At 43.6% G+C, this 25,759-nt stretch overlaps 1 protein-coding gene across 1 annotated transcript in view; it reads right to left on the bottom strand.

Annotated features, from left to right (window-relative positions):
* Positions 1 to 25,759, bottom strand: part of macrod2 (mono-ADP ribosylhydrolase 2) — a gene marked incomplete at its 3' end in the record, with an annotated part of 1,144,860 nt that overhangs the window by 645,335 nt on the left and 473,766 nt on the right. The window contains exon 5 of the mRNA XM_038990908.1: positions 21,931 to 22,047. Coding sequence (XP_038846836.1) covers positions 21,931 to 22,047 — 117 coding nt within the window. The remainder of the gene's footprint in view (positions 1 to 21,930; positions 22,048 to 25,759) is intronic.

Genomic DNA, 25,759 nt, shown 5'->3' with positions numbered 1-25,759 from the left:
AAAGCCGGGTAGGATACCTGAGCCAACTCCCCGTGCTTACCGTGGAGTGAGAGGGCGTCGTACTGGTCAGACACCGTGTTATGCGGTAAAGCGCACGGTGTCCCCAGTACGCGTGCTTAGCCCAGTGTGGGCTATTCCACCTCGCCGCACTGGTAGGGCTAAGTTGGGCATCGAGCCGGATGTCATGAAGCCGGCCCAACGCATCTGGCCTCCAGTGCGTCTCCTCGGGCCGGCATACATGGCACCAGCCTTACGAATGGTGTCCCCGGTTCGCCAGCATAGCCCAGTGCGGGCTATTCCACCTCGCCGCACTGGCAGGGCTACGGGGACCATTCAACCTGGTAAGGTTGGGCAGGCTCGGTGCTCAAGAGCGCGTGTCCTCCTTCACGGTCCGGTATACCCGGTGCCACCTCCACGTACCAGTCCACCGGTGGCAGCCCCCCGCACCAGGCTGTCTCTCCGGGTTCTCTCTCCAGCTGCTCCCACCTGTCCAGCGCTGTCAGAGCCTTCCTCCTCTCCAGCGCAGCCAGTGTCTGAGCTGTCTGCCTGCCCAGCGCTGTATGAACTGTCTGCCTGCACAGCACCGTCAAAGCTGTTCGTCTGTCCCGAGCCGTCAGAGCTGTCCGTCTGTTATGAGCCGTCCAGCCAGGACCAGCCAGAGCCGTCCAGCCAGGACCAGCCAGAGCCGTCCAGCCAGGACCAGCCTGAGCCGTCCAGCCAGGACCAGCCAGAGCCGTCCAGCCAGGAGCTGCCAGAGCCGTCCAGCCAGGAGCTGCCAGAGCCGTCCAGCCAGGAGCTGCCAGAGCCGTCCAGCCAGGAGCCGCCAGAGCCGTCCAGCCAGGAGCCGCCAGAGCCAGCCAGCCAGGATCCGCCAGAGCCAGCCAGCCAGGATCCGCCAGAGCCAGCCAGCCAGGATCCGCCAGAGCCAGCCAGCCAGGATCCGCCAGAGCCAGCCAGCCAGGATCCGCCAGAGCCAGCCAGCCAGGATCCGCCAGAGCCAGCCAGCCAGGATCCGCCCCTCAGTCCGGTGCTGCCCCTCAGTCCGGTGCTGCCCTTTGGTAGAGTGGGATTGACATGGAGGGTGGCCATTGGGAGGAGGCCAAGGAAGCGGGGTTTGACTATGGTGGGGTGGGGACCACGACCAGCGCCAGAGCCGCCACCGTGGACAGACGCCCACCCAGACCCTCCCCTAGACTTTATGCTGGTGCGCCCAGAGTTCGCACCTTAAGGGGGGGATTATGTCACGTTCCTGACCTGTTTTTTCCTTTTTCTTGTGTTTATTTAGTTGGTCAGGGCGTGAGTTGGGGTGGGTTGTCGATGTGTTATTTTCTTGTTGGGTTGTTTGTGTTCGGCCGGGTATGATTCTCAATCAGAGACAGCTGTCAATCGTTGACCCTGATTGAGAATCATACTTAGGCAGCCGGTGATTCACGTGGTTTTTGTGGGTGGTTGTATCGCGTGTCTGTGTTAGCACCACACGGGACTGTTTGCGGTTTGTCACGTTTGTTGTTTTTGTATGTTAAGTGTTCAGTCTGTTTTCATTAAATAATCATGGACACTAACCACTCTGCATATTGGTCTGATCCTTCTCGCCTCTCCTCCTCGTCCGAGGAGGAGGATTACGACGATCGTTACAATATCATACTTTTATGTTTTTACTTACATATATACATACATTTTCATTATGCAATTATCCAAATCTGTAGAAGACAAACAAGTTTACAATACATCTAATCTATAAGTTAACCAAACGTTGAAGTGATCATCAATTAAGACCAGTCCGATTAATTAATAGTAAAATGTATCTTAACAAAAGAGAAGATAATCATATCAAAAGTAATGTGTGCATTGCATTGTGAAAGGCAATTACTTTATATGAACATGTATTGCAATGTGAAACATGTATTTCTAGATAAACTCTGAAAAAAGGTGGCAGTATGATTTAGTGTGTTGTACATTTTACATTTGACATTTTAGTCATTTAGCAGATGCTCTTATCCAGAGCAACTTACAGTTAGTGCATTCATCTTAAGATAGCTAGGTGAGACAACCACATATCACAAGCTTAGTCAATTGAAAATGTGCTTAGAGTTTTGAAACAACTGCCTTTTTGATGATCTGTTTGGAGTTTTGTACCAGGAAAATGTACCACATACTTGTGAAAACTGCACCAAAGCGATAAAAAAAACTGCAATGGTGTTAATTGACTGGCAAACTGAAGTCACAATATGTTCGTTCATTATATAACCGAAATTGAGAGAAACAATTAGCGACTACATGACAGGGACATATATTATTGGAACAAATGAAATGTTACCCTTCATTCTTGGCATCCAAGTATCATTAATTATTTAAACCATATGCTTACATTCTGAACAAAACGAACTGTAAACAGCAGCGAAGGAGTTGGAACTGTCAATCTAAAACAGCCCTAGGGAGAAAAACAGAATTGAGGAAAAGATGTAAAGGAAGACAAAATTGGAAAATAAAAACACCCCCTTTTCTCCCCTTGTCAGTCTAAACCAGGGCTGTCAAACATACGGCCCTCAGGTGGTTTGAGTAAAAAATCTTAAAAATAATTAAATAAAAATGTAGGAGAACGAACTCAATATACTTTAAAATATCTAAAACCAAATTGAAACTGTAGAAATTATAATGGACTTACATTTATACAGTTTCTCTACAGTTTCGTGTCCAGCTTGCTTATAATCACAGAACATAAAGCTAGACAGTCAGGGTGCATAAAAAAATATATTTGGTCCAAATTTTGACAGCAAGGAAATATAACCAATTCTCAGTGCGACCCTCTAGACCTCGCTGAAGAACGAACGAGGCCACTGGGGAAAAATGTACTTGACACCACTGGTCCAAACGTTGTTTTGGGACATTCAAGCCATTCCAGGCAGACCTCACAGTTTGAACTATATTGCAGTATATAATTTAGTTAAATATACAGTAACTACGTACATTAAGTTTGTACAGCGACAGTGTGGACTAAATAGTGTAAAATATCACTGAAAAAGGAGGTATTTGCTGAGCAAGAACGGGATTGGCCACGAGATTCACATTACAGTTCACCTTGCGCATCAACTCAAATGAAATTATATTTGTCACAGAATACAACAGGTGTAGTACCGTGAAATGCTTACTTACAAGCCCTTAACCAACAATGCAGTTTTAAAGAAAATAAGAGTTAAGAAAATATTTACAAAATAAACTAAAGTCAAAAAAGAATCAAAATAAAATAACAATAATGAGGCTATACACAGGGTGTACCGGTACCAAGTCAATGTGCGGGGGTACAGGTTAGTTGAGGTCATTGAGGTAAATGAGGGAATATGTACATGCAGATAGGGGTAAAGTGACGATGCATAGATAATAAACAGAAGTGTATCAATGCAAATACTCCGGGTAGCCATTTGATTAATTGTTCAACAGTCTTATGGCTTGGAGATAGAAGCTGTTAAGGAGCCTTTTGGTCCTAGACTTGGCTCTCCGGTACCACTTGCCTTGCGGTAGCAGAGAGAACAGTCTATGACTTGGGTGGCTGGAGTCTTTGACAATTGTTTGGGCCTTCCTCTGACACCGCCTAGTATAGAGGTATTGGATGGCAGGAAGCTTGGCCCCAGTGATGTACTGGGCAGTACACACTATCCTATGTAGCGCCTTATTGTTGTATGTCAAGCAGTTGCCACACCAGGTTATGCAACCAGTCAGGAAGCTCTCAATGGTGCAGCTGTCTAACTTTTTGAGGATCTGGGGACCCATGCCAAATCTTTTCAGTCTCTTGAGGAATAGGCTCTCTTCACGACTGTCTTGGTGTGTTTGGACCATGATCGTTTGTTGGTGATGTGGACACCAAGGAACTTGAAGTTCTCGACCCGCTCCACTACAGCCCTGTTGATGTGAATGAGGGCGTATTCGTCCCTCCTTTGCTTGTAGTCCACGATCAGATCCTTTGTCATGCTCACATTGAGGGAGATGTTGTTGTCCTGGTGCCACACTGCCAGGTCTCTAACCTCCTCCCTATAGGCTGTCTCATCATTGTCTGTGATCAAGCCTACCACTGTTGTGTTGTCAGCAAACTTAATGATGGTGTTGGAGTCATACTTGGCCACGCAGTCGTGTGTGAAATGGAGGGGACTAAGTACATACCCCTGAGGGGCCCCCGTGTTGAGGATCAGCATGGCAAATGTGTTGTTGCCTACCTTACCACCTGGGGGTGGCCCGTCAGGAAATCCGGGATCCAGTTGCAGAGGGAGGTGTTTAGTCCCAGGGTCCTTAGCTTAGTGATGTTGGTACTACAGTGTTGAACGCTGAGCTGTAGTCAATGAACAGCATTCTCACATAGGTGTTCCTTTGTCCAGGTGGGAAAGGGCAGTGTGGAGTTCAATTGAGATTGTGTCATCTGTGGATCTGTTGGGGCGGTATGCGAATTGCAGTGGGTCTAGGGTTTTAAAGATGATGGTGCTGATGCAAGCCATGAACAACCTTTCAAAGCACTTCATGGCTGCAAACGTGAGTGCTACGGGGCGGTAGTCATTTAGGCAGGTTACCTTGGGGTTCTCGGGCACAGGGACAATGGTGGTCTGTTTGAAACACGTAGGTGTTACAGACTCGTCAGGGAGAGGTTGAAAATGTCAGTGAAGACACTTGCCAGCTGGTCTGCGCATGCTCTGAGTACACATCCTGGTAATCTGTCTGGCTTTGCAGCCTTGTGATTGTTGACCTGTTTAAAGGTCTTATTCACATCGGCTACTGAGAACGTGATCACACAGTCGTCCGGAACAGCTGGTGCTCTCATGTGTTGCTTGCCTCAAAGCGTACATAAAAGGCATTTAGCACGTCGGGTAGGCTCGCATCACTGGGCAGCTCGCGACTGGGTTTCCCTTTGTAGTCCGTAATAGTTTACAAGCCCTGCCACATCTGACGAGCATCAGAGCCGGTGTAGTAGGATTCAATCTTAGTCATGTATTGATGCATTGCTTGTTTTGTCCGAGTTTCTAATTTTAAACTCGGACAAAACAGAGATGCTTGTTCTAGGTCCCAAGAAACAAAGAGATCTTCTGTTGAATCTGACAATTAATCTTGATGGTTGTAAAGTCGTCTCAAATAAAACTGTGAAGGACCTCGGCGTTACTCTGGACCCTGATCTCTCTTTTGACGAACATATCAAGACTGTTTCAAGGACAGCTATTTTCCATCTACGTAACATTGCAAAAATCAGAAACTTTCTGTCCAAAAATTATGCAGAAAAATGAATCCATGCTTTTGTTACTTCGAGGTTAGACTACTGCAATGCTCTACTTTCCGGCTACCCGGATAAAGCACTAAATAAACTTCAGTTAGTGCTAAATACGGCTGCTAGAATCCTGACTAGAACCCAAAAATTTGATCATATTACTCCAGTGCTAGCCTCCCTACACTGGCTTCCTATTAAGGCAAGGGCTGATTTCTAGGTTTTACTGCTAACCTACAAAGCATTACATGGGCTTGCTCCTACCTATCTTTCCGATTTGGTCCTGCCGTACATACCTACACGTACGCTACGGTCACAAGACGCAGGCCTCCTAATTGTCCCTTGAATTTGTAAGCAAACAGCTGGAGGCAGGGCTTTCTCCTATAGAGCTCCATTTTTATGGAATGGTCTGCCTACCCATGTGAGAGACGCAGACTCGGTCTCAACCTTTAAGTCTTTACTGAAGACTCATCTCTTCAGTGGGTCATATGATTGAGTGTAGTCTGGCCCAGGAGTGTGAAGGTGAACGGAAAGGCTCTGGAGCAACGAACCGCCCTTGCTGTCTCTGCTTGGCCGGTTCCCCTCTCTCCACTGGGATTCTCTGCCTCTAACCCTATTACAGGGGCTGAGTCACTGGCTTACTGGTGCTCTTTCATGCCGTCCCTAGGAGGGGTGCGTCACTTGAGTGGGTTGAGTCACTAACGTGATCTTCCTGTCTGGGTTGGCGCCCCCCCCCCCCTTGGGTTGTGCCGTGGCGGAGATCTTTGTGGGCTATACTCGGCCTTGTTTCAGGATGGTAAGTTGGTGGTTGAAGATATCTCTCTAGTGGTGTGGGGGCTGTGCTTTGGCAAAGTGGGTGGGGTTATATCCTTCCTGTTTGGCCCTGTCTGGGGGTATCATCGGATGGGGCCACAGTGTCTCCTGACCCCTCCTGTCTCAGCCTCCAGTATTTATGCTGCAGTAGTTTATGTGTCGGGGGGCTAGGGTCAGTTTGTTATATCTGGAGTACTTCTCCTGTCTTATCCGGTGTCCTGTGTGAATTTAAGTATGCTCTCTCTAATTATCTCTCTCTTTCTCTCTTCCTTTCTCTCTCTCGGAGGACCTGAACCCTAGGACCATGCCTCAGGACTACCTGGCATGATGACTCCTTGCTGTCCCCAGTCCAACTGGCCGTGCTGCTGCTCCAGTTTCAATTGTTCTGCCTGCGGCTATGGATCCCTAACCTGTTCACCGGACGTGCTACCTGTCCCAGACCTGCTGATTTCAACTCTCTGGAGACTGCAGGAGCGGTAGAGACACTCTTAATGATCGGCTATGAAAAGCCAACTGACATTTACTCCTGAGGTGCTGACTTGCTGCACCCTCGACAACTACTGTGATTATTATTATTTGACCATGCTGGTAATTTATGAACATTTGAACATCTTGGCCATGTTCTGTTATAATCCCCACCCGGCACAGCCAGATAGCCTGGCTGTGCCGGGCCACTCCTCATAGCCTGGTTCCACCCGGCCACTCCTCATAGCCTGGTTCCTCTCTAGGTTTCTTCCTAGGTTTTGGCCTTTCTAGGGAGTTATTTCTAGCCACCGTGCTTCTACACCTGCATTGCTTGCTGTTTGGGGTTTTAGGCTGGGTTTCTATACAGCACTTTGAGATATCAGCTGATGTAAGAAGGGCTATATAAATTAATTTGATTTGATTCGATTTGATATTTCGTCTGAGGGCATAACGGGATTTCTTAAGCTTCCGGATTAGTGTCCCGCTCCTTGAAGGCAGCAGCTCTAGCCTTTAGCTCGGTGCGAATGTTGCCTATAATCCATGGCTTTTGGTTCATAATCCATGGCTTTTGCTCAGCATCCGCGTCATCTGACCACTTCCGTATTGAGCGAGTCACTGGTACTTCCTGCTTTAGTTTTTGCTTGTAAGCAGGAGGATATAATGATGGTCAGATTTGCCAAATGTAGGGCGAGGGAGAGCTTTGTACGCATCTCTGTGTGTGGAGTAAAGGTGGACTAGAGTTTTTTTTGTTGATGTCGCAGATGTGACATGCTGGTTAGAAATTAGGTCAAATGTATTTAAGTTTGCCTGCATTCCCTGGCCACTTCTGGATAAGCATTTTCTTGTTTGCTTGTGGCATTATATGTGGCATTATTATGTTGAGTGCGGTCTTCTGACTTGATTGTGCTTAAATAAAAATAAAATATCCCATTGACTTCAAATCGTCAATGAATGATTTACGCAAAAGTCTGAGTTCCACACGCGTATCTAAACTCTGAAACTCAACTCTGATTCCCGTCCCTTGAGCAATTCCACATGCACATCTAAAATCCAAGCACACCAAAGGGGAAAAGGGCAGAGAGAAACATTAAATAGTTTCAAGCCTTGTTTCCATTGGCACTTTGAAGTCAACCCGGATTGAGTTGGGTTGGGCTGGCCTTGGTGGGTTTTTGCTTGCTTGAATTGTGTTTCCACTGCTTCCAGAATTTCAAATTATGTCATGTTGCTAGGTAGCCAAAGTGACTGTGCAACTAGCTTTGCTAATATTGCTTGCAAAATGTTGAAGAAATAATTTAATCCACCCTCACCACACTGTAACTAATGTTACCACATACTCCTGCCAGTGCCACACAGAGCCATGTTAGCCATGCTAGCTAGCTAAACGGCTAACGTTGTCGCTAGCATAACAGGCTAGCTAGCTTAATTCCTACACTGTAAAACCATGAAACATGTGACATTTATAACCTAAACATCTGTGTTTAAACTTAAACATTAGGCATTTAGATTTGCCAATACGTATTCTCATCTTAAACACAGATGTTTAGAATGCAAGATTAAACATGATAGTCAGCTTTTTCCAGAATGTTTCCAATCTTTAGAACACCTACATCTCCTAAGTGTTCAGATCTTCAACAGTAGTGTTTACTTTCCCATCGTCCTGTTTAGAGTGCATGTAGTCATTAGAAATGTATGTGAATTTCCATGCCTTTTATTCAGATCAGTGTTAGGAATGTCTTTCACCTTACCTACATTTCAGCACAACTGAACAGGACATTTGATTCTGAAAATATGTTTCAATCGCATGGTGTTGTTGTTACTCGACTGTGTTGAGTTCATTTCCATTAGCTCTCTCAGAGTGAAAAGGACGTGGGAGGGGCCTCATTATAACATTTCCCAGAATGCTGCTGCAGGTTGATTTTGAAAATAATTTGTTTTAATGTAGCGTATATGTTTCCCCATGCATGAATTGATCTAACTAACCGAATATGTAAGGGTTTGGACTTATTGCACCTGTTCCTCAGATGGTTGTTCCTGTTTAGATGGTTTAGGTCAGAGGTGTTGAACTCATTTCCCCCCAGGGGGCTACATTTGGTCTTCAAAAAAAAGTGTTACAGAAAAGTGTTTAGTTATGTATTCAGATCCTAAATGCTTGGTTTTATAGTGTACCTTGCTTGCTTGCCATACCATTAGTGATTAGCTAGCTAGCTAATCAAGCAAAACAGACAGGTTTGATAGGATGTAGCTAGCTAGCTTTCAAAACGACCTAGCTAGCTAAAATCCCTGCTAGCTCACTTTAGCTTGCTAGCTAGCTATCTTGTTTCAACACTGATTTGCAAGCTAGCGTTTTCACAAAAGTGTATTGTGTAGTGCAAAAATAAATGATGGATCCAGCTATGGTAATTTGTGTAATGTCTGACTACTGCAGTACTGCTTGCTAGCTAAGAGCACAAACCCAGACAAGGTAAACGTGTCAGCATCCAGCAGTGACACAAGGCTTCAGTGAGAGGTCCTTCTGAACAGTAGCTCCCTGGCCTGTTTAAGGAGACACAGTGGAGTAACTTTTCAGCTAATACAGTTGGTTACTGTCCTGTCATTAGTAAACCATTCAACCCAGACCGGTCAGAATCATCATGACAAACAACTTATCATTTTGTTTCTCATATAGAAGAAGAACTGCCACTGTCACCCACAACAAATAATAGATGCGTTTGTAGTGTTGGTTTAATAATTTATCACAACTTTTGATCTTGTTGTCCTTTTTTATATTTAGCCTATTTTTATGACCACATTCCCAAAATATTTTGGAATGAAAATTCTAACATCAACTGACGGATTAATATTTAATCAAGCATTTTTTCTCAAATTGTCTTTCTCTCTTTTTCTCTCTGTTTGTTTATGAAGATATAGCTTTAGTTTCTCTCCATGAATATAGCATACACCAGAGACAAAAAGGCAAACAGTTACAAACTCTAAACTTTATGAACTTTAAAATAAATGCTCAACTTAAAAGCTTGCAAAACACAACTCAGGGGATATTTTGGGGACAAACTCTTAAAACAAAGCATACGTGTCCCCAAGCAATACGACTGATTAAAAGCTAACAAAATAGCTACATGGACTATCTGAGTTAACCTTGTATCTTTGCACTGTCTATATGCACACTCACAGGGCCCTTACACACTCACACAAACTGTCACTCCAACACACACACAAACAATCGCTACATCATTTGCTCATTTACACAAAATACGCACATACATTTACAGTGACTCAACCCACCCACTCACATACAAGCTGCTGCTACTCTGTTTATCTTATACCCTGTTGCCTAGTCGCCTTACCCATATACATATCTACCTCCATCACTCTAGTATCCCTGCACATATAAATATGGTGTTGGAACTGACTTTTTAAATAGTTCCTGCATATAGTATGCTTACTTACTTTATTGTGTATTTCATATTTACTATTCTTATTTCTCGTATGTTTTTCTTCTAGTAATACATTGTTATTGATCATTGCATTGTTGGGTTTTGAGTTTGCAAGAAAGGCATTTCACTGTACTTGTGCATGTGACATTAAAACGTGAAACTACTGTTTAATAAATCTATGGATAAATTACCTTAGCCTGGTCCCAGATCAGTTTGTGTTGTCTTTTCAACTGCTATGATCATTGTCAGGACTTGGCAAGACAGCACAAACAGCTCTGGGACCAGGCTAAGGCTGACTGACTTCCTAACCACAAAGCCTTGTCTTCAGATGAACATAACAACTCATGTAACTCATGCAACACAAGGACTGTATCACAAGGACTATTCCTTAGTGCTCTACTTTTGACCAGTGCCCTATGGGGCCTAGGATAGGGTGCCATTTGAGACACATCCAAGGGCCAAATAGACACTTTCCCTGTCAGATGTAATAGACAGACAGCGTTTTATTTGGAGTCTTTCTGCAACGCTACGTGGATAATGACTGTCATTGATTAATAATCCTTGGCCCGGCCATCATAATCAGTCCCAGATGTGAATAGGTACTCTCTCAAGTGAGTCTCAAATGCCACCCTATTCCCCATAGGGCCCAGGTCAAAAGTAGTGCACTATTAGGGAATAGGCTGCCATTAGGGATGGAGCCTTAAAGGGGTGGTTTGTCAACCCCTGAGCCTCAGCCTAAACTTCTTAGTGAGGACAAATGGACGATCATTTTCTTGTCTGAGGATAGAAAAAAAACTACCTCATCAATGGCCGGGTTTTATAGTTGTCATTTCCATTTTCAATTGGCTCATGTCAAAGCTCCAAACAAGAACAACTAGGATTTCACATCATTACTTTGAGCTACTTCCACTGAGGGGCAAACTCGTTCCTTTGAGACACCATGGATGCGTCCCAAATTGTACCCATACCCCCCCCCCCCCCCCCCCTCCAAAGTGTACCCATATGAGCCCTGGTCAAAAGTAGTGCACTATAATAAGGAATAGGTTGCCATTTGGGATGCAAACCAAATCTTTGTCCAGACATGAGGAAGCATTTTATTTCTTATTGCTTTACCAGTGGGACCTTCCCTCCTTTTCTTATCATTTCCATATTAGCTAAAGTGATATAATTTACCTGTGCCCTTGACAAATTGTGATCTGTGCCTAATGCCAGTTGGTTGGTTGGAGATTTACATTTGATGAGAAGAATAATATTGGCATCTCTGTCTATCTCTCTCTTTCTGTTTCTCTCTCTCTCTATCTGTTTATTTCTATATATCTCTGTTATTCTCTATATATCTCTGTTTTTCTCTCTCTGTTTCTCTCTCTCAACATACCTTTGACAGAAATAATACTCTTTCATGATGCATTCAAGGTGACTGTATAAAACTACAATGTACTATACAGCGAAAATACAACAGATACTGTACTTGAGAACAACCCTACATACAAGGGTTAGAAGCTGTTTGAGAGAAGTCCTATTGAGTCATATTCACTACTAAGATAAGAGTCTAGACCTGCTCAGTTAAATGGAGATAATTCCCAACTCCTTTCAACACAAATACAGAATGTATTTCATCTCATAGAACTCGGATATGGTAGAGCAATACAATTCTACCCTTGACCTTCACTTAGTGAAAGAAAGGGTCTGTGGTTATTTGGACTTGCTCTTATCAGCACCCTGAGACAGGAGAGGAGAGCTCTGCTATGTGTATGTGCCTTGGGGGAGGAAGAGCCAAAGCTACTCTGGAAAACTCAATTAAAGAGGTTTTCCGGAACTTTGGCGACTACATACAGTACCAGTCAAAAGTTTGGACACACCTACTCATTCAAGGGTTTTAATTTATGTTTACATTGTAGAATAATAGTGAAGACATCAAAACTATGAAATAACGCATATGGAATCATGTAGTAAACAAAAAAGTGTTAAACAAAAAAATATATATTTTAAATGTTAGATTCTTCAATGAAGCTACCCTTTGCCTTGATGACAGCTTTGCATTCTTTCAACTAGCTTCATGTGGTAGTCACCTGGACTCATCAGACCAAAGGACAGATTTCCACTGGTCTAATGCTCGTGTTTCTTGGCCAAAGCAAGTCTCTTCGTATTATTAATGTCCTTCAGTGTCACGCCCTGACCTTAGAGATCCTTATTATTCTCTATGTTTGGTTAGGTCAGGGTGTGACTCAGTGGGAAAATCTATGTTTTCTATTTCTTTGTGTTTTTGGCTGAATATGGTTCCCAATCAGAGGCAGCTGTCTATTGTTGTCTCTGATTGGGGATCATATATAAGTTGTCATTTTCCTTTTGAGTTTTGTGGGATCTTGTTTTCTGTATTGTTTTTTTCCCCTATTAGAACTGTGTGCTTTTGTTTTTGTCGTTGCTATTTTGCTTTAGGTGTCATCAATAAAAAGAACGATGTACGCCTACCACGCTGCACGGTCATTCCACAAACGAGAGCCATAACATTTAGTACCGGTTTCTTTGCAGCAATTCGACCATGGAAGCCTGATTCATGCAGTCTCCTCTGAACAGTTGATGTTGAGCTGTGTCTGTTACTTGAACTCTGTGAAGCATTTATCTGGGCTGCAATCTGTGGTTCAGTTAACTCTAATGAACTTATACTCTGCAGCAGAGGTAACTCTGGGTCTTCCTTTCCTATGGCGGTCCTCATTAGAGCCAGTTTCATCATAGGCCTTGATTGTTTTTGTGACTGCAGTTGAATATAATTTCAAATTTCTTGAAATTTTCCTCTTTGACTGACCTTCATGTCTTAAAGTAATGATGGACTATCATTTATCTTTGCTTATTTGAACTGTTCTTGGCATAATATGGACTTGGTCTTTTACCAAATAGGGTTATCTTCTGTATACCCCCCCTACCTTGTCACAACACAACTGATTGACTCAAATGCATTAAGAAGGAAATAAATTCCACAAATTAAATTTGAACAAGGCACACCTGTTAATTGAAATACATTCCAGGTGACTACCTCATGAAGCTGGTTGAGAGAATGCCAAGAGTGTGCAGAGCTGTCATCAAGGCAAAGGGTGGCTACTTTGAAGAATCAAAAATCTAAAATATACTTTGGTTTGTTTAACACCTTTTTGGTTACTACATGATTCCATATGTGTTATTTCATAGTTTTGATGTCTTCACTATTATTCTACAATGTAGAAAATAGTAAAAAATAAAGAAAAACCCTTGAATGAGTAGGTGTGTCCAAACTTTTGACTGGTACTGTACAAATATTAACATACCAGCGCCCCACACTCACAATCACACTGCCGCTGTAGCAGCCATGACATCATTCTGTTATGTTGAAGTTTGACTCTGATGTGTTCCCAAACACTACCTGATTATATTGTGTGATACTAAGGAACAATATGATGTATGTTGGGATTCTGTGTGGTTCTTTACCCGAATGATTCATCTGCAGTGAAGCAGTGAAGCTTTTCCACAGAGTGACATAGTGTACGGTGGCTATATTAGCTTAGAGTCTCATACCTATGGAGAGTTAGTGTGACTTTGACCCGATTTCCATGGATATATGACTCTTCCATAGAGGTCTGACTGTCAAAATATGGCCTCTGTATACACCACACCACACAGGCTGATAGCCAACCCAGCCCATGTTTCAATTACCCAAACAGTATCTGTTTTAATCATTAGTCAAATCCAGCATCACTAACAACTTCAAATCAACTAGTTTATGAAACATACACAAGTAAAAACATTAATATTCAAAGGAGAAATGAATCAAGTGAATTTCTATATTTCCTGGGGTTGACAACATTCACCTCATTAGTAAGCGATAATGATGAAAAGGCAAACGTCTTTGAATTAGCTTCATTTCAATTTCAGTAAGTCCACTTCATTTACATTAGCCCGGGGGAGAGTACATAATTGTGTGTTTGTATGAAAAACTAGAGCGTCTAAATCCTTTATATGTACACACGTAGGCAAGCCTTGAACTAAACACCACATGCGAAATCCAAATATTCCATACAAATGTTCTACAGATGTAGGATTTTATTTTGATCACTATTTTGTTGCTGGGGAAAAAAAGTGACTGACAACCCACACTAACACACAGTTATATTAACAATATTGTACTTTTCAAGTAGCCTACTTTTGGACAGCTAATAGCCTAACCACCGATCAAGCAACATTATGAAGTGTTCAAATCCTGTTGCTGCAGGATTATTTTGCTGTTACAATATAGGTCAAATTAAGATCCTAAATCTATATGTATTATTTATTATATAAGTGTGTGTGTGTGTGTGTGTGTGTGTGTGTGTGTGTGTGTGTGTGTGTGTGTGTGTGTGTGTGTGTGTGTGTGTGTGTGTGTGTGTGTGTGTGTGTGTGTGTGTGTAAAAAGGGGCAAAGCAGGAAATACAAACCAGGCTGAGCAAAGCATGAGAAGCTGTCATGTCAATCAAAACAAATGAGGAAATGTTGATTGCCAGCAAATCAAAATGAAACATAATACAAACCTTTGTACCACTGTTTGTCTTCGTCATTGTAACTGTTTTGTTCATTTTGTGAGGGGAACGAGAATGTTTTGTGAGGTTTTTAGGAATTGATCAAATGAGAACAGAACACTCCGTAGAGACAGGCTCAGAATGGCTGCGTAGGCAGAGGACAACAAATATTAAGTCACACAAGGACAATTCATTACAAAAAAGAAAATAATATGAACGTCTGAAAGACTTCTGATAGAGACTTCAGATAGAGGCTATGTTCCAAATGGAACCCTATTTCTTACATAAGTGCACTACTTTCAACCAGGGAACATGGTTCTGGTGAAAAGTAGTGCATTCTTTAGGGAATAATGTGCCATTTGGGAAGGAACCATAGAAAATAGTTATTTAGATAAAGCCTAGCATTCACAGACAGAAAGAAGGAAGATAGAGTGAAGTCAAAAAGCTGTCAATTTCCAAGAGCAGTCAACAGTGAAAATAGTAAGGACGACAGCGATGAGAACAATAAGAACTAAATGAATATTATGTTTTGGGGGTGTGTTTAGCAGCAGAGAAGTGTTATATTGACGAGAAAACTAACTGACAAGACTTATTTCAATCAATTTGCTGTTCTCTTTTTTCTGATGCATTCCAAACTCATGTTCATATTGACTTTTTCCACATTTTGTTACGTTACAGCCTTATTCAATAAAATTGATTAAATAAAAATGATTCCTCCTCAATCTACACACAATACCCCATAATGACAAAGTGAAAACAGGTTTTATAAATGTTTGCACATTTATAAACATTTTTTTTTTTAAATACCTTATTTACATAAATATTCAGACCCTTTGCTACGAGACTCAAAATTGAGCTCAGGTGATTCCTGTTTCCATTGATCATCCTTGAGGTGTTTCTACAACTTGATTGGAGTCCACCTGTGGTAAATGCAATTGATTGGACATGATTTGGAAAGGCACACACCTGTCTGGGAAGGTTGCTGGATCAAATCCCCAAGCTGACAAGGTAAAAATATGTCATTCTGCCCATGAGCAAAGCAGTTAACACACTGTTCCCGTGGATGTCGATTAAGGCAGCCCCCCGCACCTCTCTGATTCACAAAAATGCAGAAGACATGTTTCAGTTGAATGAATTCAGTTAATTAACAGCCATTAATGCTAATCCTGGACTTTCCTGTCAGGGACCTGGGGTAGTGGTGGCAGGCTACGCTCACCATGGTGGAGAGGGACCATGTTAGGACCACTTTAGGAGCGTGTTCGGACTGTGTTAGGACCGCTTTAGGACCGTGTTAGGACCGCATTAAGGCTGTGTTAACACCGTATTATGACCATGTAGGGACCGTATTAAGGCTGTGTTAGAACTGTGTTAGGACCGCTTTAGGAGCGTGTTAGGACCGCATTAAGGCTGTGTTAGGACTGTGTTAGGACCGCTTTAGGACCGTGTTAGGACTGTGTTAGGACCCGTGTTGGGACCATATTAAAACTTCTTGAGTATTGGGGGCGACATTTTCGTTTTTGGCTAAAAAACGTACCCATTTTAAACTGCCTATTTCTCAGCCCCCGAAACTAGAATATGCATATAAGTGTCAGATTAGGATAGAAAACACTGAAGTTTCCAAAACTGTAAATGTTTTGTCTGTGAGTTAAACAGAACTGATATTGCAGGCTAAAACCTGGGGAAAATCCAATCAGGAAGTGACCCTGTTTTTGAGACCTCTCTGTTCCCATGCATCCCTATTGCCCATATAAAGGGATATCAACCAGACTTCTTTTTCTATGTCTTCCCTAAGGTGTCAACAGCCTTTAGACATAGTTTCAGGCTTTTATTTTGAAGGATGAGCGTGAACGACCACATTGCGTAAGTGGATAGGTGGGAACTCTCCGAGTGATTTTTGCGCAAAAGAGAATGGCAGCCATTGTTACTCTCGGTCCTAGTGAAAAGCCAACTGTCCCGGTTGATATATTATCGAATAGATATTTGAAAAACACCCTGAGGATGGATTATAAACAAGGTTTGACATGTTTCTGTGGACATTATGGATATAATTTGGAATTTTCTTCGGAGTTGTCGCGACCGCTCTTTCCGGTGGATTCCTGGGCATAACGCATCAAACTAAACGGAGGTATTTGGATATAAAAAATATCTTTATGGAACAAAAGGAACATTTGCTGTCTAGAGGGGAGTCTCGTGAGTGAAAACATCCGAAGATCATCAAAGGTAAACGATTAATTTGATTGCTTTTCTGATTTCCGTGACCAAGTTTCCTGACGCTAGGTGTTCTTATTGTTTTGTCGAGCGATCGATAAACTTACACAAACGCTTGTATTGCTTTCGCTGTAAAGCATAATTTCAAAATCTGAGACGACAGATGGATTAACAAAAGGCTAAGCTGTGTTTTGCAATATTGCACTTGTGGTTTCATGAAATTATATTTTATTATATACCTGTCGCGCTAGGCTAGGCTATGCTAGTCAGCGTTTCTGATGACAAATATCCCGGATCCGGGATGGGTGGTTCAGAAAGGTTAATTAAGGCTGTGTTAGGACTGTGTTAGGGCCGTATTAATGGAAATGAAGGGGAAAGGGGGAAAACTAGTCAGTTGTATAACTGAATGCCTTCAACTGAAATGTTTCTTCCACATTTAACCCAACCCCTCTGAGAGGTGAAGGGGGCTGCCTTAAGTGTCTGTACCTGTGTGTGTGTGACTCTTCACAGTCCAGCTGTTCCATAAGGTGTATTTTTATCTGTTTCTAAATCAGATGTTACTGCTTGCGTGAGTTACTTGATGTAGCCATGGCTCTATGTAGTACTGTGTATTAAGGCTTTGCTAAGACCATCTTAAGGCCGTGTTAGGACCCTATTAAGGCTGTGTTAGGGCCGTGTTAGGATCATATTAAGGCTGTGTTAGGGTCGTGTTAGGGCCGTGTTAGGGCCGTGTTAGGGCCGTGTTAGGGCCGTGTTAGGGCCGTGTTAGGGCCGTGTTAGGGCCGTGTTAGGGCCGTGTTAGGGCCGTGTTAGGGCCGTGTTAGGGCCGTGTTAGGACCCTATTAAGGCCGTGTTAGGGCCGTGTTAGGATCATATTAAGGCTGTGTTAGGGTCGTGTTAGGACCATATTAGGACCGTGTTAGGGCCGTGTTAGGGCCGTGTTAGGACCGTGTTAGGGCCGTGTTAGGGCCGTGTTAGGACCGTGTTAGGACCCTATTAAGGCTGTGTTAGGGCCGTGTTAGGGCCGTGTTAGGGTCGTGTTAGGGCCGTGTTAGGGCCGTGTTAGGGCCGTGTTAGGGCCGTGTTAGGGCCGTGTTAGGGCCGTGTTAGGGCCGTGTTAGGGCCGTGTTAGGGCCGTGTTAGGGCCGTGTTAGGGCCGTGTTAGGGCCGTGTTAGGGCCGTGTTAGGACCGTGTTAGGACCCTATTAAGGCTGTGTTAGGGCCGTGTTAGGGCCGTGTTAGGACCGTGTTAGGGCCGTGTTAGGGCCGTGTTAGGACCGTGTTAGGACCGTGTTAGGACCCTGTTAGGGCCGTGTTAGGGCCGTGTTAGGGCCGTGTTAGGACCCTGTTAGGGCCGTGTTAGGGCCGTGTTAGGACCCTATTAAGGCTGTGTTAGGACCGTGTTAGGGCCGTGTTAGGGCTGTGTTAGGACCGTGTTAGGGCCGTGTTAGGGCCGTGTTAGGGCCGTGTTAGGGCCGTGTTAGGGCCGTGTTAGGACCCTATTAAGGCTGTGTTAGGGCCGTGTTAGGGCCCTATTAAGGCTGTGTTAGGGCCGTGTTAGGGCCGTGTTAGGGCCGTGTTAGGGCCGTGTTAGGGCCGTGTTAGGGCCGTGTTAGGGCCGTGTTAGGGCCGTGTTAGGACCCTATTAAGGCTGGGTTAGGGCCGTGTTAGGGCCGTGTTAGGGCCGTGTTAGGGCCGTGTTAGGGCCGTGTTAGGGCCGTGTTAGGGCCGTGTTAGGGCCGTGTTAGGGCCGTGTTAGGGCCGTGTTAGGACCCTATTAAGGCTGTGTTAGGGCCGTGTTAGGGCCGTGTTAGGGCCGTGTTAGGGCCGTGTTAGGACCCTATTAAGGCTGTGTTAGGGCCGTGTTAGGGCCGTGTTAGGACCCTATTAAGGCTGTGTTAGGGCCGTGTTAGGACCGTGTTAGGACCGTGTTAGGGCCGTGTTAGGGCCGTGTTAGGGCCGTGTTAGGGCCGTGTTAGGGCCGTGTTAGGGCCGTGTTAGGACCCTATTAAGGCCGTGTTAGGGCCGTGTTAGGGCCGTGTTAGGGCCGTGTTAGGGCCGTGTTAGGGCCGTGTTAGGGCCGTGTTAGGGCCGTGTTAGGGCCGTGTTAGGGCCGTGTTAGGACCCTATTAAGGCTGTGTTAGGGCCGTGTTAGGGCCGTGTTAGGACCGTGTTAGGGCCGTGTTAGGGCCGTGTTAGGACCGTGTTAGGACCGTGTTAGGACCTTGACGATGGGGATGAAAGAGTCAAAACAAAGGGCACAAAACGCAGGTTTTTCTGTGAAGAGTTCGGAGAGGAAGGCCATATAGCTACAGGCATTTTAGGTATAGATTTGAGATTAGAATATAGCAGGTCTTTTTTCGTCATAGGGTCAGAAGAGGGAAACCACAAAATGATAGGTATTTTACAGAGAACATAACAAGCTAAAGCATGTTGTTGTGTTGCTGCCCGCCGTAGTGTGTCCGTGATAAACATGTTTACTTATTTAGTTGCGTTTTTACAAGAAATGCTCACACACTGAGGCACTTGACACTCTCCTCCCTTTAAACAGAAATATCTAGTGGTGCTACGTTTGATACCGGAGCTCCGTGGCATGCGTCAAAATCACTAAGCAGCTAACTTCGAAGCAGTGTGGCCTATGTTTATGTCACGTTCCTGACCTGTTTTCTGTTGTTTTGTATGTGTTTAGTTGGTCAGGGCGTGAGTTGGGGTGGGTATTCTATGTTGTGTGTCTAGTTCGTCTGTTTCTATGTTCAGCCTGATATGGTTCTCAATCAGAGACAGCTGTCAATCGTTGTCCCTGATTGAGAATCATATATAGGTGGCTTGTTTTGTGTTGGGGATTGTGGGTGGTTATTTCCTGTCTCTGTGTTTGTGTTCTGCACCAGCTAGGACTGTGACGGTATGTTCTTTTGTTATTTTGTATAGTGTATTGTTTTGTGTTGATTAAATTCATTATGGAAAATTACCACGCTGCGTATTGGTCCTCTGATCCTTCTCGCCTCTCCTCGTCTGAGGAGGAGGACGACTTAGACTGCCGTTACAGTTTAAATGTATTTTTAAAAGTACAAAGTGTTTGTTAGCTGTTAAGCCTGTGTTAAAAGATGCTTAAAATAATTAAAAGACAAAAAAAAAGTGTGATTGTGTTGAATTGTGTTTGGGAAATACAGATAGATATGGTTTTAAAGAGGTAGTGGTAATATTTCATTCAGTACAGAAATGTGTAGTTGGCCTATCTTCCCCTTTCCCGCAGCTAAATTGTGCCAATATACCACTTATTTTGCACAAGCTATGTTTTCAAAACTGTCATGTTTACATGAATTCTGATTATTTCTAGGGATACACAACATCCTGAAATATATATAGATATCTTTGTTTGAAATAATGCTATATTTCCCTTGATGGAGTGATGCTGAATGTAAAACACTTAAACCACTCTCCCCTACAGAAGATGTGTCCACAGCCCGAGATTGTTTGTGATATCGTGACATAGTAAGTTATTAAACTATGATATTTGAAATAGGTTATTCAATTGTTATGGAAGTGTCAGGCAGTGTTGCCATAGCAGACAATGGAACAGACCGTGTGTGCACGTGTGTTTTCCATAGCAGACAATGGAACAGACCGTGTGTGCACGTGTGTTTTCCATAGCAATCAATGGAACCACCTGTCTGTCTATCATCCTGCATGACTCATTGGTTTATCTGCTTGGCTTGTTTGACAGCTTTAAGACACATTAAACACAAACCAATTTCTCCACAACTTTCGTTTGCTTCCAACCCTCTTCTAATTTCACAGGCTCTCTGGGTCCTGTTTCTGGGTCAATCCCAAATCCCACCCTATTCCCTTTATATGGCACTACTTTCAACCAGGGCTTATAGGGCTCTGGTCAAAAGTAGTACACTATATAGGGAATAGGGTGCAATTTGGGAGGCAACCCTCTCTCTGTCTTACAGAAACTATTCAGGGAAATGACACTACCACTGGGATGTTTAATACAGTTTGACAGAACTGTACCAAAGCAAAAGACACTTGTTTTCCACACTATAAACCCTAACCCTAACACAACCATATTATTCCAGCTTTGTTTGGAACGTTGCTTGTGGCACCTTTTTAAGTGTGGCAGGTGCATTACAAATAATTACCCAAGGTCATCTATCACCCTCATCACTCCCCCAATCCAGCTGTGTCCACAGACACACCTCTTCATCCATTACCAGACTACTACCTCTCTCTCGCTCTCTTTCTTTATCTCTTTCTTTCTTTCTTTCTCTCTCTCTCTCTCACACTTGCAGACAAATGCATGTTATATACCTCCTTCCCTGAAAAAGGCTAAAACAACGACAGCCTTCTATGGAATGACGATCTCCATAACTCACCATGAGGAGAGTTACGTGAACCGTTAACTGGATAAATCAAGGATAAAATATCAATCAAGTTACTACCAAATGTGTCCCTTAATGTCTTTCTTTGTTTGCAGATGGCACCCTATTCCCTATATAGTGCAGTGTTTGACCAGAGTCAATGTGCACTGTAAAGGGGAATAGTGTGCCATTTGGGATGCAGACTTTGTGTACAGATGGAACCTCCAACAGGGCGTAGAACAAGCTCCTACCCATCATAATGATAACGACTCTGTTAATAATAAGAGCCCATTCATCAGTAATGGCCAATCAGTACTAATAAATGATGATGGAACTGTCGTTCTATATCCAAAAATAAATAAATAAAGTGTGCAAGCAACTGTAAACTCAATGGGCTGATTGATAGGATTCATCCTAAAATGACTCAAATGTCCCCAATGTAATTCAGTATGCAGTGAGGCAGTGGGGTGATTCACAATGTCAGTGTAGTCATTATGTAATGTTGCAGACATCTCTGGCAACAATGTCTTACAGAAGGGATACACTGGACATCATTGCAACCAATTTTGCCTATGGGTATGTTAACTGGGATCTTTTAGCTAGTGGGTGGGTGGTGTAGTGATAATTAGGTTGGCAGTCATGTTGTTGCAATGATCCGATTGGCTGTAATGCATAGCAGCAACATCATGTCCCAACGTTTCACATGTTCAGCGACATGTTTCATGGGGATCAAGTTCAATGTATAGGGATGATATAGAATTAACCGTATTCATTGCAGGTATTGTAAAGGACACAAATGCAGCATAGTGTAGGATATAGCATCAAAACAGCACACATGGCAGGGAAAATTGGAACAGGGATAATAATGGATTAAAAACGGTACTCACATTTAGCCGGTAGGTCGTAGCCACAGGTGATCTTGGCGTTGCCGGTTTCACAGCCGTTGAGTGTGATGCATTCTTCATACAGACAGGAGCCTGCCGCTTTGTGTATGCAGCCGTCAACTGAAAACACAGAGACAGAAAGACACACGTGTTAGTCCTACTAAGTTAGCTGTGGTGTGCTAGCTAGTTAGCTGTATTGCGCTAGTTAGCTGTTGTGTGCTAGCTAGTTAGCTGTGGTGTGCTAGCTAGTTAACTGTGTTGCACTAGCTAGTTAGCTGTGTTGAGCTAGTTAGCTGTTGTGTGCTAGCTATTTAGCTGTTGTGTGCTAGCTAGTTAGTTGTGTTGGCTAGTTAGTTGTGTTGCGCTAGCAAGTTAGCTGTGTTGCGCTAGTTAGCTGTGTTGTGCCGGCTAGTTAGCTGTGATGGGCTAGTAGCAGCCATGTGTCATGTCACCTTACACAGTTAAGTCGCCATGAGGTCAGATTTGACTTACACTAAACCAATACAGCTTCCATAACCCATTGAAAACCACCCGCTGATGTTAATCTCACTAAAACACACACATGGTCAGCCAAAGAGACGTAAGTCAGCTAGCTACAAAGTGTGTACTGATATATGTGTCCTCTTTCTTCCTCAGATACGCCAAAACAGTTCACTCTCCACATCTCTTTACCCTCATGCATTATCAGTAGCTTATGGGTCTGTTGCACATGTTGCTTGTGTTATTTGACCACTGAAGCAAGAGGCCCCTGCTGCTAGTAAATATTGACAGAAATAGGCTCAGCAAGAAATAAATTAGCTACTGTTTGAATTTCATAATGCCTCCACAGAGTAGTCACACACACACACACTTACAAAACAAGATTGCAGTTTTGAAACTGCAGTAACAGTGCAGTAACTGCAGTCGACTGTGGTATTTTGAATGCTGTAATTGCAGAATAACTGCAGTGAACTGCAGTTATACTACACTAACTGCAAAATTACTGCAGTAAAAAAAACGTATTTTGTATGCAGTAGTTGCAGCATCCTGCAGTTATACTGCACTCTTTTTTTCGTAAGGGGATACACTGCACGTAACACACATTTCCTTGAATCTTTCTCTCATATCATCAGCTAGGGTACAGTTATACCCCATCACTATGCTGTGGATGGTTTATTGTTTTATATCATGTCCTCTGTGGAAGGATGCCTAAGAGTGTTATAATGTGGATTTGTGTTCTGGTTCTGTCCTGTGTTCCTTCCCTTCCTAGTTGATGTGTGTCCTGCTTGGCCAGGCCCCTGGGTAAATCCCTGCCCACTAAGTTTCTAATTCACTGGGTTAATGTGTGTGTGTGTGTGTGTGTGGTGTGTGTAAGGATATGTACTGTTTTCTTTCTCTCTAGTGAAGCTGGTTATTACCTCCATACAAAACCTAAAAAGGCAATACAAAACTTTTCTTCTAAGTCATGATGCATCTGCACTGGCAACATCTCTGAGAGTTCAGAGTGAACCTGGTTTTCTCCAGGGCTAAGTGAACATAGCCTGGGTACCAGTCTGTCTGTACTATCACTCCCCTTCTTGACACTCCTTGTTAAGGACTGGTAAGAAGTGGAATGATAGCACGAACAGACTGGTACCCAGGCTAAGGTGAATCAGCCAGGCCACGAGAGTCAGAGCACAGTCTCCCTCAATCTTCTCACATAGCACCTTTTCCCATGTACAAGGCATGAACAGTGAAGCTGATTAGAAGGCATGCATGAGAGTATCAGCTGTTTTCTCCTGGGTCCAGGTGGGAGCCAGTCAGGAGCCAGCCTCTCTTTCTCCCCCAAGACCCTCCTCCCTATAAACACACAGTCTTCCTAGTGAAGGACTACTCTCTCTCTCAAGCTTGATACACAGTCTGTATCAACACCTGAACAGGTGAGAGAACTTCACTGAGAGCAGGTTGATCCTTGCGTCCTCTAAGTCTTACCTTGAACAGGTGCATGGTGAACTAACTAGGTTTTTCTCCAGAGCCCAGGTATAGCCAGCCAGGAGCCAGCCTATCCTCTTCCCTCAAAAACCTTCTCCCCAGACGCACACATCAGGTCATCTGCACTGACTGTAAGTCCCTCTGGTTAAGACCAAAATGTAAATGTAAAATCAACAGTGAGGAACTGTTCTCTCTCCTGTGAAGCTGGATACACAGTCCATATGAAACTCTCCTAAGTATCAACACCTGGACAGATGAGAACACGTCTCTACGAGCTGGGCCTACATTCTCCTGAGCCCCTGTCTGCTCACTTTGACCCAGCCAGGAGCCAGCCTCCCTTTCCCCCAAGACCCCTCTCTCCAGACACACAGCCTCTTCAGTGAAGCTGATTATTAAGTCTGTATGAAACATTTCTCCTTAGAAGACACCTGGACATAGAACTACTCAGACCAGGGCCTCCATTTTCCTGAGTCTCAGTATGAGGTCCTCATCTGGAACAGGTGCATAGTGAACTGGGTTTTCTCTAGTGTAACCATCCAGGAAGCAGGCAGGTCATGGAAGACAGAGCACAGCCTACATCCCTCCATCTACCCTTCCTCCCCCAGGGCCCTTCTCTCCCCAGACACAAACATCCCCCATCCCTCCATCTTCGCATCCATCTACCCCCTTCCCATAGGAACCCTCTCCTCTCTCCCTAGACACCCACAGCTCTCTCTGGGTAACATCAGTGTGGGGGCTAGTGCCTGGATAATTTATTATCCATGACTGCTGTGGGAGACACTGTGTGGTGGGAGACCAGCTAGAATGGAGGGTAGATAGAGCATATATACGTCCCAAATAGCACTCTATTCCCTATCCAGTGCAGTACTTTTGACCAGGGCCCATACGGCTCTAGTCAAAAGTACTGGACTATGTAGGGAATAGGTTGCCATTTGGGACACACACCATATCCCAGCTAAAGGAGATGGAAACTTATCTTCTTACCAGGCAGTATGTCATGAGTGGAGCTGCACCAAAAACACCATGAACCCCAAATAGCACCCCTTTCCTTATAAAGTGTACTACCTTTGACCAAGGCCTATAGAACTAGGCAAAACTAGTACACTATATACAGGTACCTCAAAGGTTCAGGCTGCTGCACAAAACAAATAGAAACTCTAACTACAGCGCCGGTTAAATTGTGTTTAAGAGCATTTTTTAACTCTCTAAATGGTTTAAATGACTGAGAAATAGTCATTGTTGCAATAGTTTGTGAGTGGGCAACATATAGCATCATCCTCAATTGACATGTTGAATTATTTTGCCATATTACATTATGTTTTGCCTAATCTCCCTAATGTGGACAGTTTGTGTTACTACACTATAAAAAAAAATGTTTTTAGGGTAACTTACTAGCAGCCAGTTACCTGTAAGTTACTGTAAAAAAAGGACAGTAATATACTGTTAATACAAAGATTCTTTGGAATTTATGGTAACATACTGTAATGACGTGGCCCTTTCTGGGTGTAGGTCGTGCCCCCCCTCGCTCACTCTCCAGGTTTAGTACCTCAGGTCATTAATACCGGGTAGAAACTAGAATGCAGTATGGAGGTAGAGAGCCTAGAGAGAACAAAGAAAGACTTGGCCAAACTCCTAAATCCCCAAAATGGGAGAATGAAACAATATTTCTACTTATGAGAATGTGGGAATGGTCCGTGGACACTTAAGGGACAGTCATGTTGAGGACAGGAAGGACAGGAAACATACAGAACTGTACCTCTGAACGTGTCCATTTCTCAATTATCGGGTTTGCATCTAATTCTTGTATAAAATGAATGAGTTAAGATTCAACTATTTGTGAAATTATGTAATGTGATGTTAACCTTTAAAATGAGAGAATTAT

Source organism: Salvelinus namaycush, chromosome 4 (genome assembly GCF_016432855.1).
Source record: "Salvelinus namaycush isolate Seneca chromosome 4, SaNama_1.0, whole genome shotgun sequence".
Classification (NCBI taxonomy): domain Eukaryota; kingdom Metazoa; phylum Chordata; class Actinopteri; order Salmoniformes; family Salmonidae; genus Salvelinus; species Salvelinus namaycush.
This window is presented reverse-complemented; position numbering and strand designations above follow the sequence as displayed.